Source organism: Balaenoptera borealis (genome assembly GCF_965194805.1).
Source record: "Balaenoptera borealis genome assembly, chromosome: 11".
NCBI classification, from domain to species: Eukaryota; Metazoa; Chordata; class Mammalia; order Artiodactyla; family Balaenopteridae; genus Balaenoptera; species Balaenoptera borealis.
In genome coordinates this window covers 24,411,879-24,429,501 of record NC_138868.1, presented here as the reverse complement: position 1 = coordinate 24,429,501, position 17,623 = coordinate 24,411,879, and the positions used below count along the sequence as shown (strand labels likewise).

At 48.0% G+C, this 17,623-nt stretch overlaps 2 protein-coding genes across 28 annotated transcripts in view; both read left to right on the top strand.

The window, feature by feature from the left end:
• LOC309606560 (uncharacterized protein) overlaps positions 1-5,120 on the top strand; it is a 33,726-nt gene extending 28,606 nt beyond the window's left edge. The window contains exon 5 of the mRNA XM_082343884.1: positions 3,413-5,120. Coding sequence (XP_082200010.1) covers positions 3,413-3,487 — 75 coding nt within the window. The 3' untranslated portion in view covers positions 3,488-5,120. The remainder of the gene's footprint in view (positions 1-3,412) is intronic.
• Positions 5,121-5,302: 182 nt separating this feature from the next.
• The window catches only part of CD44 (CD44 molecule (IN blood group)), an 87,491-nt gene continuing 75,170 nt past the window's right edge, over positions 5,303-17,623 (top strand). For 12 of the 27 annotated variants that reach the window (XM_082343718.1, XM_082343717.1, XM_082343723.1 and 9 more), the window contains exon 1: positions 5,304-5,502. In XM_082343718.1, coding sequence (XP_082199844.1) covers positions 5,436-5,502 — 67 coding nt within the window. In that variant the 5' untranslated portion in view covers positions 5,304-5,435. Of the gene's footprint in view, positions 5,503-17,623 lie in introns of all 27 variants that reach the window. The other 15 variants (XM_082343705.1, XM_082343701.1, XM_082343703.1 and 12 more) reach the window with 7 other exon arrangements.

Genomic DNA, 17,623 nt, shown 5'->3' with positions numbered 1-17,623 from the left:
TGATGGTGGTGATGGTAGTAATAATGATGGTGGTGGTGATGGTGATGGTAGTAATAATGATGGTGGTGGTGGGGTGGTGGTGGTGAAGTGATGGTGGTGATGGTAGTAATAATGGTGGTGGTGGTGATGAAGTGATGGTGGTAGGGTTGGTAGTGACAATGGTGGTGATGGTGGTGATGATTAATTATGATAGAATCAAGAATGTTTAAATTTTGCTCAGCACCTAATAGTCACATAGTGAATGGATGAAGAGGCAAACAATTTTCAGACAACCCCAAGGATATCAGCCACCATTATATATCGATCATGGATATGACCAACACAAATCATACTTCAATGTTCATTAACGCAGATCCCTTAAAGACTTCCAAGAGATGTTTAACTAACAATTTGTATGACGTGGAGAGAAGATGAATAAATAAGAATTTTAGTTACTACATGTGCTTAAAAGAAATACTATTAAATTTCTTTTAAATAATTGTGCAAACAATACAGACTCTCACTTGTCTTCCTCCTAATTAGGTTACTACATACGGTCACACACCATTAATTCAAATCTCAACTTCAAAAATTCACATTTTTAAGTTAGTTACTCTCCAGTTGTGGGATTTGGTTCTAAAGGCACACCATTTTAACTTCCAAAGGTCTGTGTAAAGCCCATTTGGCAACTGACATGGACATACCTAGACTCCAGAGGCACCCTGTCCCTTTGGCATTTCCAGAATGCACCAACTACTTCAGTTGCCTTACTTTGAAAGCCTTAGTAATCCTAAAGGCTCAGCTTGGTAGTCACACTTGGTTAACTCGGGACCAATTAGTCATGCAATGTCATTTATTTATCGTGAAGATTGCTTCCCAGATGACCGGTTTATTTGGACTTCACTAATAATTATTTCACTAGAGCTTTTTCAGTGCTGCTCACGTGCATGTGTGGAATTCACACTGTGAGGGTGATCTAAGAATGGATTTAGTTTTTGAGAGAAACATGAACGGAATGGCGCTTTTTCTTTACTTTGCCAGATTGCTCCTTCTCTGGGAGAGAAGAATTGGATGTTATCCCTTTAAAAGAGCCCGGTGGCCTGCTGTGTTTATAATCCTCAAATCCCATGATTTGGTCTCCCATCTCCCAGTTTTGCTCCACACACGCCTGCTACCATTGGTTTAGATCTGACTTTTCTTTGCTCAAGAAGAACAAGATTTCTTACTAGTCAGAAGACAGCAGATCCCAATATTTTAGGAAGAAAAATAAACAAAGTCTAGTCTGCCAGCAGGAACCACGCTCTGGCTCCCCTGGATCTTCTGAAAGCGGCCACCCAGTTATGACACTGTTGCTTGCGTTTGTCTCGAAAGTGTTAAGATGTCTAAATGCTTCTACCTATTCGCTCCTGTGATCCCCAAAGTCACCCTATAAAGTGTGTTGGGAGGAAAAAGAACAACAGTCATTCATGCATTTATGTCGTGTTTATTTACTGAGAACAGTACAAACACTAGAGGTGCGGCATTGCCAGGCACCCAGAACTGAGTAGGTACTAGGGCCCGAGGCAGACATGGCCCTATCCGTAGGTAGCTTAGAGCCTGGTGGGTCATGGTGTCCCACCATGAGGCAGAGACCCCAGTAAAGAGTCTTGATGCCTTCTTTCACTTACTACTCATAACAGACTGTGAGAACGTTCTTATTCATCTCATTCTGTGATGGGATAACCCAAACTCCCAGAGGTTAAGTGACCTGAGTAAAGTCACGGGCTGCTAAGCGGGAGAGCCAAGGCTCAGACTGGGGGCTTCTTCATCCAAGGCTGCTGATTGAGTCCTGGATTCTTCCCAAACAGTGTAATCTCATGTCAACCCAGATCAATTCAAGCTCTCTTTTTCACTTTCCCACATCTCATAGTTAGGCTTAAAAAAGTATCTGTTGCAATAGATATTGAGCATCTAAAATTAGTGATTTTGAGGATCTAACCTTTATAGAGGCTCAGAGGAGAGCACAGGAAAGTCTTTTTTTTTTTTCGATTGTTCATTGCAACATTGTTTGTAGTTGCATTCTAAATGTCCAAACATAAGTAATTGAAGGATGGTATTATCCATACAGTGGAATACTATGAAACTATAAAATAACAATAATAAGGATGATCTTGAGACCAGTGGTGTGGGCAGAGTGGGAGAGGGGCGTCTGGAGTGGAAAGGAGACGGGGGTTAGCTCTGAGAGGTGATCCAGGAATTCCCAAAGGCTGACACTGACTCAGTAAGTCACCAGGTCAGTTTGAAATGAGTCATTTGTGGCATGGGGGCAAACAATCTCTGTCCCTCACTAAACTATCGGGAAGCAGGCAGGCAAAAGATTTCCCCTGGGAGAAGAATCCTAATTACAATGCTGAGAATTTGCATGCCCCTCTACAGTTTGCAAAACACTTTCACACCCGTCTCTTCGTTTGCTGAATGTTTACTGCACAAGTGCAGAAAGGACCAGGGTTCAAGATGACCTAGCCTAGTGGTTTTTATACACAATTTTTGACTGAAGTAAAATCCTTTGTCAAAATGAAATCTCACACAGCAGTCTAGTGTATAACATTGATGCGAGTGGGACTTCTGTGGCTGGGATGGGGGAGGAACAACCCAGGCCTAAGCCTTTGCTTTGACCTCTGTGTTTCTGAAGGGTCTCCAAAGAACCGCCTAGTTCCACGAAACAGAAAGACAAACATTCTTTCTAGTATTTCTAGTGAATATAAATACCCATCCCACTTTTCCCCCCTCCTCCAAAAAAAGAAAGCTGAAAGTCCTGGAAGTGACACGAGATGGCCAAGGCCATTCCTTGTCCAGTGTTCTTTCCATGGAACTCACTAGGGCTGGTTTCTTGGTGGTTAGAGCCTGAGAATCTGCTTGGAAGCCAGTGTGCCCCCAGTTGCTGCAGGAAAGTGTCCTCTTGGTCACAGAGAGCAGCAGGGCCAACTCTGCTGCTACTGGTAGCATTATCAACGTGCCTGGTCGTCAGGTGGGGCTCAGAGGCATTGTCTTTGTTTCAGACAGGCCACCCCATGAGAGAGTCGTGGAATGCCAGCCACTGAGCGTTTGGGGAGTAGTGGGTCCAGTGATTTTTTAGCCTCAAACACTGTCCCTGAAAATGCAAGAAGAGCAGCCTATAGTCAAGCAGCCTCTCCCCAACTCAAAAACTTACACTGAACTAGATAGTGTTTGTTATTGGCTAAATGTTTGTCTCCCCTGCAAGTTCATATGTTGAAATCTTAACCCCCAGTGTGAGGGTATTAGAAGGTGGGGCCTTTGAGAGGTAATTAGGTCATGTGAATGGAGCTCTCATGAATGGGATTAGTGCCTTTATAAGAAGAGACACACAAGAGAGCTTGTCCTTCTCTCTCTCTCTCTCTCCCTCCATCCCCCTCTCTCCCTCTTGTGAGGATAGGAGAAGACAGAGAAGATGACTACCTGCAAACCAGAAGAGTGTTCTCACCAGAACCAGACCATATTGGCACCCTGATCTTGGACTTCTCAGCCTCCAGAACTGTGAGAAATAAATGTCTGTGGTTTAAGCCACCCAGTCTGTAGTATTTTGTTACAGCAGCCCGAACTAAAATAGTGGTGATGGCTGCACAATTTTGTGACTGTATGAAATGCTACCTAATGGCTAAAATGTTAAATTTTATGTTAGGTGTATTTTAGTACAACAACAACAATAATAAACTTACATTGGCTCCCTATTTCCTAAGGATCAGACTTCCTAGTATAATTTACAAACTGGCCCCTGCTTCCCCCCGCCAGCCTCATGCCTTGCTGTCCCCCTTCAACCTTTTCATCTGATCAAATGTTCCAACTGCTCTCCAAAGTCAAAAGGGGATTACTTTCCCTTGGAAATTCTGGCAAGGCTCCTTCAGGGTCTTGTCACAGTTACTGGTAACCGCTATCATTTTCTGTGTGTCTCACCAGGCAAGAATTCCATTCAGATTTACTTTCAGTCGTCCACATTAACAATAAATACTGTTTTTGCTTTTCAAATATTAAACCACAATGTTATAGATAGATATGAAATTATGATGCAAAGTATGGTTTTTCAAACTCAAAATGCCTCTGCTGAAGAATATGACAATCTCCTCCCTTTTTTGAGATTTGCCAAGTAGGATAGATGGGGGAAAAGTGGATTAACGTTTGCATAGATAGGAGTATACATGGAAGCAAGAAAGAAGGGATAGATGTGTGGGTGGGTGAGAGGACAGATAAAATGATGAAAGGATATGTGGATGATGGATGGTTGAATGATGGATGAACACATGTACGAACAGATATGTAGGTGGATGGATGGAGAAGAGAATAGTGTATAGATGGATGTGGATTTACAAAGAGATGTGAAAAGCTTAAGAAAGATGGATGAGGAGTTGTATGGGAGGGGGGTTGGAAGAATATGTGGTTGGATGGATGGACAGATGAGAGGATGTGTGGTTGGATAAATGGATGGGCAAGAGGCCGGATGGATGTGAGTGCATACTGGATGGACAGGAGGATGGATAGATGTGTGAGCCCTGGAGGGATGTAAGGTGAGATGGGCAGATAGACGAATGCGTGGATGGAAGGATGTTTGGGAGGATGAATGAGGGTGTGAGTGAGCGGACCGATGAATGGGTGGATGGATCCAGATGCCAGCCTGGGACTGGAAGATGACACATAGGTCAGTGGAGCCAAATACCAGCCCCATGGCTGACCATCATCAGCTTTCTCCGAGCAGTCCTGATAAGAATCAAAAATTCACCTGAGGTATGTGGACTTCCTTCTCTCTCAAGGGAAGAAGAATGAGCTCTTCCTCTCTCCCCTGGGAAGAATCGCAAGCTCCCCACCTTGGGCAGGGAAAAATCACTCTCCCACTGTCCCAGCTCCTCTCCCAGAATATCCAGCTGCCTGTGAAACCCAGAAAGAAGAGTTCCCCAGCCAGAGTCAGAGAGAAACCTAGCGGAGAGGAGAGGCCAGAGGCTGAACCCAACGGCGCGCGAGGTTTTAGGACTCAGTCATTCCCTCCTGCGTCCAGAGGCTGCGCTCCCAGACGCCGGGAGAGGAAAGCCGGTGCGCCCCGGGTGCACGGGGACCCCGCTGCCCTCCGGCCGTCCACCCAGGCACCCCCCGCTTTACCAGCTCCGAGGAGAACGGGGCGGGGGCGGAGGGACCAGCGCCAAGGAGAGCTGGTACGTCTTTAAACTTCTGCCGGCTGCTTAGTCACAGCCCCCTCGCTTGGGTGTGTCCTCCCTCGCTCCCTCCCTCTTAGGTCACTCTCTCAGCCCTCGAATAAAAACTGCACCCAACTTCCGAGGCGCCCTCATTGCCAGCCGGACCCCAGCCTCCGACAGGTTCGGGCCCCCTGCTCGCCCCGTGCTCCGCTGCCCCCCGCCCAGCGCCCGGCCCCTCCGACTCCACTCGCTTGCTTTCTCGGCCGCTCCGACGCCATGGACCCGTTCTGGTGGCGCGCAGCTTGGGGACTCTGCCTCGTGCAGCTGAGTCTGGCGCAGATCGGTGAGTGCCCGCCGGGGCGGCGGGAGGGAGTGGCCCGAGTGGCCAGGACCCAGCCGGCAGCCGCGCGGGCTGAGTTGACCCTGGGGGGCCGGAGTCAAATGGGCGGCGAGCGGCTGGGATTTGGTGGAGAGCGGGGCGAGGATTTGCGCTAAGCTCTTGGAGAGCCTGTCGGTGGGAAGCACCGTTTTGTTGAAAGGAAAAGAGAAAGAGCCAAGAAAAGTTTGCTGGGCAGGCTGCCGGCGCGCAGTCGTGGGTGAGGTCTCTGCAGCCGGAGGAGCACGGGGCAGAAAGTAACGGGTGCGCGCAGCCCGTGTCTGGACTAACAGGCTCCTGAGCCCAAGGGCGCTTGAAGCCTGGCTGGGCAGTGGCCGGGCAGCGAAGAACTGGGCAGGGCAGGGACAGGGACTGGGGCAGAGGCGGGGGCTGGGGCAGGGACAGGGCTGTTAGCGAGGTGACCGTAGAGGTGGGCACAGTTGCCATGCGTGAGAGCTGGTGGCAGTGAGCTTTCCAGAAAGGGGTCCTGGGTTCCTGCGGCTCCCCCACTGCGCCTGGGTTCCAAAGCTCTTACATTTGGCTCCGGTCACTAACGATCTTAATGCCTGTGGGAACTTGAACTAGCTCTGTGGCGAGGTTCTGGGTCGCCACGAGGTGCCAGCCTGCGGCAAGGAGTGTGAGTAGGAGAGGCAGTGACTGGGCCAGTTGCTCCATCCTTGCAACCTCCTGCTTCTGCCGGTCAGTTAGGGGAAATCCAGACAGTAATGTGGCTCCTATATTCCGCCTGTCAGCCTCAGACCAGGAGGGGCCACCTGGGCTCCAGGGGGGGCATCAGGGATCCTGGAGCCGGGCTGCCAATATCCCATCCCAGCAGGGTCTGTGCCTTTCGGTGGCTGTGGATGGAGTGGCTGTGTGTGAGGTATTCTGGTGAGGCTGAACTCCAAGCATTCCTTTGTCTATATATCTACAGATAATTAATTACATGGCTGATTTGCTTATCACCGGCAAAATTAATTTTTCTTTTAAGAAGTGCCAGCTGGGTCATTAAGACAGCTCAACCTATGGGTAATTCCACTCAGCAAGTATTTATTAAACCCAGCTCTGGGGGGTACCAAGAAAGTAAAAGACACAGTCCTACCTGGGTACTTTAGACTGAAGATAAGTGGGGATCTAGGATTTAGATTCCTGAAACAGAAAGAGTAATAATTAATAATAATAATTAGTAGTAATAGGAATGACAGCAGTAGCCACCATTTCTTATACACTTTGGCTATGCCAGGCACCGTGCTAAATTCTTTACATGAGTTCTCTCATTTTACCCTCACAATGGCCAAGTGAGACGTGTTGTTGGTCCTGTTTTATAGGAGGGAAACAAACTGAAGCTCAGAGAGGTTAAGTGACTTGCTGGTGTTCACACAGCCAGGAGGATTGGTGCTCGTGTGAACCAGGCCCCTTAGCCTGTTGCTTAGTCAGAATACATCAGGCTGTATGTATGGCATGGACAAACTCGGAAAGGATTTTATGGAAGGAAAGGTCGGGTCGTGGTGGACCAGAGGCCTTAGAGGAGGCTTCCAAAGGGAACTGGAGCTCCAAGGAGTCCTTGAAAGGCAGAGAAGAGAGAAAGAGTTCAGGGAGAGCCGTGAGCTTGGCCTCAGGGAAGAGGGCCCATGCTGGTGTCTCCATGGCCTCTAGGGAAGTTTATTTGTATGTTACCTTCCCGTGACATCTTCTGCTTTGATTCTGAGGATTCTGACTCCCGACTCCTTCCATCCTTAGCCCTGATTCTTCTAAAGGGCCCCATCCTCCAATATTTGGCACTGTCCTGACCCTTGATGTTCTCCCCAAGACCAGCGGGCTCATTCCCGCCCTGCGTTTCCGTGGTCCCTTTGGGCAGCGTCACTTGGAGGAAGCACAGAAAAGTGCCAGTAGCAATAACTGCCTGGACCCGGGCTTTCGTGTGCTTGAAAAGCTGTTTGGAAGGAACTGAGACTCGGAAAGGAGATGTGACCTAACAGCGGGCTCGGGCTGGGCAGGCAGAGAGAGGAAGGAGAAAGGGGAGGCGGGGAGGCTCTGCTGTTGCCCCAGCAGCAGAGGCAGTGGGCTGTGGAAGACAGTGAGGAAACTCTGGAAAGGGGCAAGTTTTGGGGGAGGAAGAAAGTGTCCAGTCTTCATATTGGAAAGCAAGAAGTGGAGACATGGCCCAATGCAGTTAAGCAGCATTGGACCCAGACTCTCTAAGTTGGAGAACAGATATCTTGAACTAGGTGTCACACGTGGAAGGAAGAAAATGGCCCTGGGTAGAGGGCAGTGGGATGAGCCCTCCATACCTCTCCGCCTCCTTCTCTCTGTGGGTGAGAGATCGCTGCTAGGGAATTGTGCCCCTGGTGTTTAGAAAGAGGGGTGCATCTGAGACCTCTGGGGCTTGTGGGTGGCCGGCACCCTTCTGATCCCTCTGAGCATTAAAGACCCCTCTTTCTGGGAGTTAGAGCTTTGGCTGTGTTTTCCCAGGTGAAGAAGAAAGGAAGCAAACCTCCACCGCTGCTGAGGTTAGTGAACATCAATTAATTCAGTTGTCCCCCAAAAACACAATGGACGTCTTACTTCCTGCAAAGGCACAGTGCTAAGTAGGTGTGTTTGAGGCTAGCAGCCAGTAGGAAAAGTTTCCATTCTTTTTCCAAATTGCCCCACGCAGGAAAGGTTGCTGGGCAGCGTGAAATTCTTAGTTTATGACAGATCCCCTTCCATTCATTCAAGAAATATTTCCTGACTCACTGTCATAGACTCAGAGATGGTGACTCCAAGGATCACTTAGAAAAACCCTTTCTTTTTCCCAAGGAGGAAACAGATCCCAAAAGGGAGAGGAAGGTGATTTCCCCTCTCTCAGGCAGAGTGTTAGTGCAGGACGCTTTCCAAACTTCAGGTCTCTGAAATACCTGGATCCTCAAGGACTGTAAGAACCCCACCTCTACTCCCTGCAGGGGGTGGGGAGAGTGTGGTCTACTGACGTAGCAACATTTGTTTCATGCCTGAAATACTGTCTTAAATACTCATTACAATTTTGCCTTTTCCTCCACGATATACCCAGTTTAATATAAGAATAATGATATATTTCTTATGATCAAGCAAAGTTGCTGCTTGGGGAAGAGTCTCTATACTGTCTGGGGTCTCCTGGAGTGTTGCTGGATCCCTCCCAGTTAGGAGCGCCCCAGCTTTAAAAGCCTGACGCTCTGCTCCTCTGCAAAGTAGGGTCCTAAGTCCCCAGGAAATACCATTTACTGAGCACTGACTCCGTGCTAGGTATTCAGCCAGGGGCTTTGAATAGGTTATCCTATATAAGCCTCATGGCAGCTCTATGTACATTTAGCACTCTCTTCATTCCATTTTCTAGATAAAGAAATTGAGGCTCAAGGAGTTGACATGACTTGCCCAAGGACACACAGCTAGTGAGTGATGGAGTTTCCTAACATCCCCCACGGTAGACTCCCATGCCTGTGTTCCTTTGACTCATTACTTTGCCTCTGGAGGACTTTGGAAATCGTGTGAGGCCAGTGAACATGAAACCTGGTATGAGTGGCTTTCCTCTCCCCCTGGCAGGCTGAGGACTCTTGGCTGCCCTGCTCTGCCCTGGCCTGTCTCTCCCCAGGCTTGGCCACAGCTGTCCAGAGATGCCAACCTAGTTATTTGTTACTAAAATAAGTCAATTCCCTTATCAGAGTCCAGCTGCCCTTCTAGACATGCTCTCATTTGCAGGCTTGGAAAAAAGGGAGAGGCTGTTCCTTGTCTAAGAGACAAGTCAGGGCAAGGCCTTTTGCCTGGAAATTAAGACAGGGGCCCTGCAGAGGCCCTGACCCTGCAAGCATTCTGGGTACAATGACCCAGGAAGCCCCCTCATCCCATGCTCAATGGAAACCCTCAGCATTTAGCAGGTCATATGTGCCCAGTGAGGGAGAGTCTTGAGGACCCCGGGCTGACACAGTTCTCTAGAAAAGTCAGGGGTCTTGAATGCAAAGTCATTGTGGGGCTCTAGGTGAAACGTGGTCACTCAAGTGAGATTTCAGTTTGGCCTTGGGTGTCAGACGGTTCCAGGCGGGGGACCCTGATGGAGAGGAGGTGGTGGGAGCAAAGCCGGCCTCCCCAGCCATCCATCCTGGCTGGGATGGGGGCTGAGATACAGGCTGCCATTGTGTTTCCCCTGCACCTCCTTTTTAGCTGACTCTACCCAGAGCCTGAAAGGGAAGTGGGTCTTGTGAAAGAATGAACTGAAGCAGGTGGCAGATGCCACCATACAAAGTGCAGTTCTCAAAGGGGATCTTTTCTGCCTCAGAGAGAAATTCTGGGGGTTTGCACAGCCAGAAGCTGATGACTCAAGTTCCTTTGTGTCCCCTCTTGAATGGGAAGCACACAAGTGTTCTTTAGAATCACCAGGGGAGGCTGGTGCCTCCAACCTTAAATTGGAACCCCACTTTTCACTCCCTTAGCAAGCTGATATTTTTCTTAAAAAGGGCCCTCCCCCAAAGCTGGCCAGCGAGGGTTTGGGAAGTTTGTGGCTTTGGAGTCTGGCTTGGCATGGACGCAGTGGTTGGGTGCTCCAGATTTTCCAGGAGTGTCAGGATTTCAAATATGCAAATACTCTACCAATTGAAGCCTAGTGTATATTTTCACTGAATATTTATATATTTTTCTACAAATAAGTACATGGCTTTGTGTGTTAAGAAGTCAGAAACTTGCATGGATTTTTGCATAAATGAAAATCACATTTATACAACTCGTGAATCAGTCTAGTGTCCGATTAAATTGATATTTGGTTCAGAAAATGTGTACTTTTGGAGAGGAACATTTGTATTCCTCTGCTCTCCATTTTTTGATCACCCCAATATGTGAAGTACCAAGAGAAGCTACATAGAGGGTTTTTGCTTGCTAGGTGTGGACATACACAAGGTGTGGGTGTGCCCGTAGGTATATATGCATCTGAACACATGTGTCTACACATAATGTGGGTATGGCTGGTCAATCCTTAAGCATTTGTCATGTGTCTTCTGTGGGTCCCATGCTGTGTTGGGTACTACAGGGGGATTAAGCGTGTGAGATGTGGGACTTCTATCCAAGAACCTTATGGTTCTACACATGTAAGCCAGTGCCATCAAGTGACAGCCTGGCCATTTGAGATCATAAAGCTAACAGCCTTGCCAAGCTGAAGCACAGCTAGGAGGGCTGGGGAATCAGTGATGGGGAGGAGGAGGGGGCAATGTGGACAAGAGAGGATTTGAGTATCTGAAGAAGAGGGAGTGAGATAGGGGCGTGTATATTTCTGTTACCCTGCTATTAATTTACCTCCTCTCGAGTAAGTTCATTAACTGGACAATATATCCAACAAACGTTCAGGCCCTCACTGCCTACTTGGTGCACCCAGCGGATAGGTCCTGAGAGCTCATGGTCAGAAGGACGCAGTCCTCACTCTTGAGTAGTTCATGGTCTAGTGTAGGGTTTCCTGGAGAACGGCTGACTGCATCTCTGGCTTCCACACACTAGATTCTGGTAGTGCAAACATCCCCCCGCCCCGTGTGACAATCAATATTGCCTCCAGACATGGCCAAATGGGGGGGTTGGTTAAAGTCACCCCCGGCTGAGAATCCCTGGTGTCACTGGATGGTGGCCAACTTCATGTCTGACAAGGAAATATCTGGTTCCCATAGGTGCCCAGTTAATTAGCCTAAAAGCTGCACAGGAAAAGCAAGATAAATAAGCGTGTTTGGGGCCAAGGGGTGCTAATGACTTTCATGCTTCTCATTGGAGGAAAACCCCAAACCAGACAGATCTTCTCTTATATCTCTTCTGCAGTGCTGTGCGGGCCCCCTGACATCAGGGATCGAACCACATTCATTTCTGTGGTCCCAGATCCCAGTCCTGGCCCATAATTGTTACCAGTAACTGTTGAACTGAAATGAATGTCTAGAATATAGGAATTACTACATCCACGCTATATATGAAAGCATGCCTGGCCGTCTACCTAAGATACAGACGCATTTATCTGTATATGACAGCAGTGGTGACGGCTGCCTCATTCAGGACAGGGCTGAGACGGGCGTTTGGCCGGCCAGCTGCCCACCACAGGGCTCATGTTTGGTCTGCCCAAGGAGGGAGATCGCCCATCTGTTTGTGGCTTTGGTGGCTGCTTGCTGTGTCTGGGGACGTCCATCTAAGGACAGGGTGACTCACTTCTTGGGCCAAGAAGAGAGTGAGAGCCAGGCAGGCTGATGACACCAATCCCCAAATTGAAGCCTCAAAATAAAACACTCCCGTGCAATGGCCCACTTGGAGCTCTGGCTATTTTGGAGATGCTGATCTGAGGTTGGACTCTTTGGGTGAGAGGCCCACACCCTCCCGTCCAACCCCACACCTGCTTCTGGAAGGTGGTGGCAGCTGGGAGAGAAGCAGAAGTACTTCCCAGAAGTCCTTGCCTTCTGTGTGGGTCTCCTGCAGCAGCTACAGGTCTCCCGGGAAGCCTGACATCTGCTGCGGAGGCAAACCGTGCCTCCTTTCCACGGAGCTTGACACGTGTGAGGTCGCCCACAACCAGGGCAGGTCCTGCCTTCCCATGGATCATCCACCCTGTGAAACGTAGGGGCAGGGAGTCAAAGACAGGATGAAGGGGTGGGTGTTATGGGAACACAGAACCTCACGAAGCCAGATCTCCCTGAGTTTGGGGCGCCCCAGCTGCCTGGGTGTGTCCTCCTGAGGCCAGTGTCCCTCCTAAGAACAAGTGTACACAGACAGGCCCCAGGTGGGTGGGGAAGGGCTGAGTCACCAAGGAGGTGATTTGCAAAACTCAGGCCCCAAACATCTTTCTCGAGTCTTCAGCTTTTGAGAGTAAACATTAATTGCAAAACTCCAGGGAAAGAGAGAATTCACGCAGACCAGTAATTTTGAGCCTTTGCTCTGGTGTCATGGCGAGTCTCCTTGAGCTGTGCCTGAAAGTTCATCTTTCTAACCCTCAACCTTTCTGGAGAGTTAGAGCTCTTGTGCCTTTTGTGGTTGTTTCTTTGCAGCTAGTTGTATGTATTTGAGATACCGTCACCGCTACTATTAATAATAGCAAACACAGAGTGCTGACCACATGCCGGCACCATCCTAATTTTTCCTCTGTACTAACTTGTTTGATCCATGCACTAACCTTAGGAAGAAGTGTTATTATTATCCTTCTTTTACAAATGAGAAAACTGAGGCATAGAGAATTTAAGTAACTTGCTCAAGGCCACAGAGCTGGTAAGTGATGGAGCTAGGATTCAAACCCAGGTTGTCTAGCTGCTGGGTTCATGTTCTTGGTCACTGCATTGCTGTGTCTCCCTTCGTGTATCAAGATGTCAGGGTGCCCCAGAAACCCGAACGATGATACCTGCTAGTACGCTGGTTGTCTTCATAAATCCCGTTTAGGAATCCGAGGTGGGCAGGATCATAACGTCCACAGAGGTGGTTTTGCTCTCCCTTTATACATGTGATGTCAGAGGAGGAGGCTGGAATTGCAAATATGAAGAAAGAAGTAATGGAAATGTCTTTGCATTCATACTCTGAGCAGCTCATTCATTCCAATTCCTGGATACAAGTTCTGTTTTCTTCTATACGGGGTGGAGGCGGGGGGAGTTGGGGAGAGGCTCGGATTCAAAGGAATGGTGAATTGAGTTGTTTGTTCATGATCACTTCAGTACTTGTCACCTGATGGACGATGAGGTTGCTGATGGATTGCTCCATCATCTAAGACTTCGGCTCATGACAGGATGAAGTTGGGAAAGGAGCCAATCAAACAGCAGCAAAAATGTTTGCCCTTAGCTTACGGGTCCGTGATGCCAGGACCTTCTGTCTACCAGCTAGGACTGGTGACAGAAAGGGGTCCTCTGAGAGCGAAGGCTGTCAGGAATCAGGCTCTGCTCACCGTGGACACCAGGAATCGAGCAAAAGCTAGAAGTGTGCTGCCACCCTTCTTCCCAGCTCCAGTGCAAATCAGTGGTCTGGCTTCTGTTTGGCCCAGCAGGTGACCTTTGCAGGGGGGGCGGGGTGGGTAGCATCGCCTCTGGGTGCCCTGTCTGAGAAACAAGCCACCCCGGAAGGAAGGAGGCAAAGCCCCCTGGAAATGTCTGACTCAGTCTGCAGGAAGGGACCTGCGCCTTTGGCCTGGGGGCAGAAACTCATCACAGATCCCCATCTGTTTCAATTTCAGTACATCTTTTTGCACTTGAGCGGGTCTGTAGTGCCTTCCAGAAGAAACCACATACCAGTAGTGGATCTAGGCAGCGTCTTTTTCTACATCCTCTCTCAAAGAGAACCCACCAAGATATTAGAGTGAGGATGGTAAGACCTCTTCACAAGTGTTCACCATTATGGAAATTGAGACGCTAGGGAGAAATTAACAGTTCCATGCAGCTCAGACCTGGTCTCCTGCCTCTGACCTAGAAGATCATTTCTGCCCAGGCCCCTGGCTCCAAAAGTATTAAATTAAATGGCGTAAATACTATACACCAGTCACAAATGTTGCCATTGTTGAATGTGTCCAGTCCACGAAGCAGATTCCAGCGGAGCCGAGCACCGTCTTACAGTCTGCAGGAGACCAGTTGACGTCACTGAGTCAGCCCCGCAGCCACCAGTGAGTTTCAGGGCCACACTTCCCTGCAAGGGGTGGACAAGGGTTCAGGTACCCACCAGCGTGTTGGTCACATAGACGCAAATCAGAGTTTGGAGAGAGAAGTAATACTGCTGTAGAAATCTCCTGCCCAGAAGTTCGTCTTTGCGGTGGATCCTCTGTGATGGAGCTAGTTATCTTCCCAAGGTCAACCTTAGAGGTCAGGTACGTCCCTCTAGACTTCCCAAAGTGACTTTTACCTTCTCCTGTTGTCTACTAGCTGTTTCTCCCTGATAATTCATAAAAACCCCACAAGCATATTTCCATCTAAAAAGAAGTTCAAGGAATGCCTCTGAGCTGTATTATGATGCTCTGTTCTCTTCACAGGTGATCCTATAAGCTTCTTAGGGGAAAGCTTATGCTTTATGTACATTTATGTACATTATGTACAGTTTTGTATTGCTGTAGTCCCCAGCTCTCAGTTCCTCAATTACAGTAGATGTTCAATAAATATTGGATAGCTGACTGAATGAATGAAATTTCTAGATTTGGCTAGCAAAGCCATCTTTATCATTTACCCTCTGTGATTTTTTAATTGGTTCTGGATAATTTTTTTTCATCCTTTTTTATCTTTCTGATCTATAGAAACCTTTTTAATTATTTTTTTCCTAGTGGCTCATGTACTAATCCTCACATCTCCTTGAAATCACTTTTCTCTGCATGCTCTCTAGTTTGAGTGTATCCTTCTTCGAGTTTGACATGTCAGGCAAGGCGGAGGAAGTTTAGAGCTCACTGGGTTTTGTCCAGTAAACCAGGGATCTTGATTTCTTAGAAGTCTGTCTGCCTCTCGGCCCCAGCACTGCCCTCCAAATCCGGCCTCATGTAGAAAGGACCCCAAGCCTCAAAATCATGTTCTCAAGAACACTCAGAGAAAAGCATTTGGCTTTTCGGTCACTAAGTTAAAAGGGAAAAACGGGAGGAGTTCTTTCTTTCAATGGTTTAAAGACCTTCCATACCAAACCTATTTCGTAAGCTATTTCGTATGGTGGGATGGGAGTGGGGAGGTTGGCTTTGGAGGAGGGCCGTGTGGAAGGAAGAAGGGCTGTGAAACAGGTTGATTCTCCTCCCCGCCCCTTAAGAGCAGCGTGAGCTCCAGCACTGCACACATTAAGTGTCTATAACAATGTTTAGCGCATAGTGTTTAGAGCTAAGTGTCTAGTACACCGAAGGCGCCTCAAGAATAGAAATGTCTATGATATTTTAGTTCCTCTCTGTTACTGATTCACTATGTGATGCCAAACCAATCATTTTGCTTCCTATTTGCCTCCAATTTTCCATGTGTGAGATGAGACAGCAGGATTCTAGTTGATCTGTGCAGTCCTTTCCAGGCCTCGTGTCCTATAAACCCACCATTCTGTGGGCCCACAAACACCTAAGCCTCATAAAACTTAATGGAAAGAATAACACTATAATGCAGTCCCCCTCAGCACCCTCAGCACACAAAAGCGATGCCTGGTTTGTATTAAATGTCAGAAGTGAATTATTAATCCGCACCAGAAACAACAAGCGTATGGACCCAGTTACACTCTAAACTCCAATGGGCAAGAAGGACTCCTAGGCCAAGGTGCTTTGCTCCCCCGAATCCTCCCGACCACCTCCGGGTGAGCAGATGAAATTTAAGCCAGAGAAGTTAGCAACAGGTGTCAGTCACACAGCTAAAACTGCAGGAAGTTAGCCCTGGGATTAGCCACAGGATCTGGATGCAATATTCTTTGAATAAACATTGCTTCAAGAGGCCAGAGCAGTAAACCCCTGAAGAAGAGAAAAGACTGTGTCCTTCACTCTCAAAACTCCATGAACACATTGGATTTCTCAGCTTCCCTCAAGGGAACCCTGCAACATGTTGGTGCAAAATGAGCCCTAATATTCAGCCAAAGCAGTGCTTAGAGGGCAAGCTCTAGTATCCTAGGGAAAGTAACTAGGACAGCCATGGGAATCTGAAAAAAAAAAAAAAAAGGCAAACAAAAACAAACAAACATCTAGATATCAAGGCACAGGGCAAGGCAGACCTTTGAGATGGTGAGTTGCTTCTTCTACAGAGAAATTTCCAGACTCCTACTAAGATATTTCTTTCTTTTTCATGAGACCAGAGAAACTCTTCCTGCTCAGTGGGGAAAAAAAAGAAAAGAAAGAAAAGAAAAAGGAAGTTATAAAGACTGCGTTACTTAGGAGTTTGTCAGAGTGGTGGGTCTGAGACTAAATGCCCTGTTGGGGTCTGACCTTCTATCAGTCACTGAAAATCCTTGTCAGATCACAGCCCATCCTGGGTATGCGCATATCCATCTGGAATCCACGAACCAGAAGTTGGAATACAACACCAGGCTGGGTTTAATTCTCCTGTCGTAGGCAGTGCCCTCGGTGATTGCTGGGTACCATTCAGTCATCTGTATCTCCAGCCAGTGCATTCTAGGAGAAGTGAGAACCACATGTGGCCAACAGAGGCTCAACATTTCTCTGTCTTAGTCACAGGATGACTGTGGGCAAGGTTCTTCCTTTATTGGTTGCCTCTGTTTCCCCAGTTGTAAAATGGGGATACACTCACCAATCAATGCACTAAAAACTATCATGTGATTGGAAAGAATCATTTGTGGAAAGAAGTGAGGGATGTAGAAGATCTAGTTTCTGTCCTCAGAATTTGCAGTTTGGTGAAAGAAAAATTAAACGAGTGAAGTAATTAATTATACAGAAAGCAGACCTCTCTGTGAGCGGCAATTGTATAGGATGGCTTCATGGAAGGAGTAAAGTTTGAGGATGAACTGAGCGTGGGAAAGAAGATGGACAGAGAGAGGAGAGCAACCCAGGGAAGTGTAAAGGATCAGCTGAAAGTTTAAAGTCGGAGAAATAAGTACGGCTTGACTGGGGTCAGGAGGGGGCTCCATCTACCTGAATAAGAGAGGCCATGTTGAAGGACAGTGAGGGATGAGGTTGGGCAGATTCCAGGTGATCATGTAACAGTGGCAACACCTATGAGATCCAGTTATGCTGTCCCAGAGACTTAGAAGTTCTCATGACACCCTCTTTAGACTGTGCTAGACAGAGTTCAGAAAAAGGCCAGCTCCAACATTGGTTGAGATAAAACTTTGGCAACTTTTGGCAATTTAAGAGAATCCCAAACAGACTGTATGGCAGGGCAGCAATAGCAAACAGATTTCAGCTCCTGTACCATTTCCCATTGATTGCTAGAGGCTGCCTGGGGGGCTGTGCTAAGAAGCCAAACCTTGGCTCAGCCACGGAGAGTGCTGTGATCCATTAGTGATGTCTGCCATGGGCACAATATGGAGGATTTGACCCCCCTGTATCACATGGACATCCCCACAGTAGAGCAGTAGGCTTTTCTAGTCTACATTTCTGATAGTTGTGTGTAACTCTGGGAGTTGAATCTAGTCAGCTAGCCATACCATAAACTCCACCTCCTTCCAGAACAGTATAAATGCAGTCTCTTACCCAGAGGAGTTT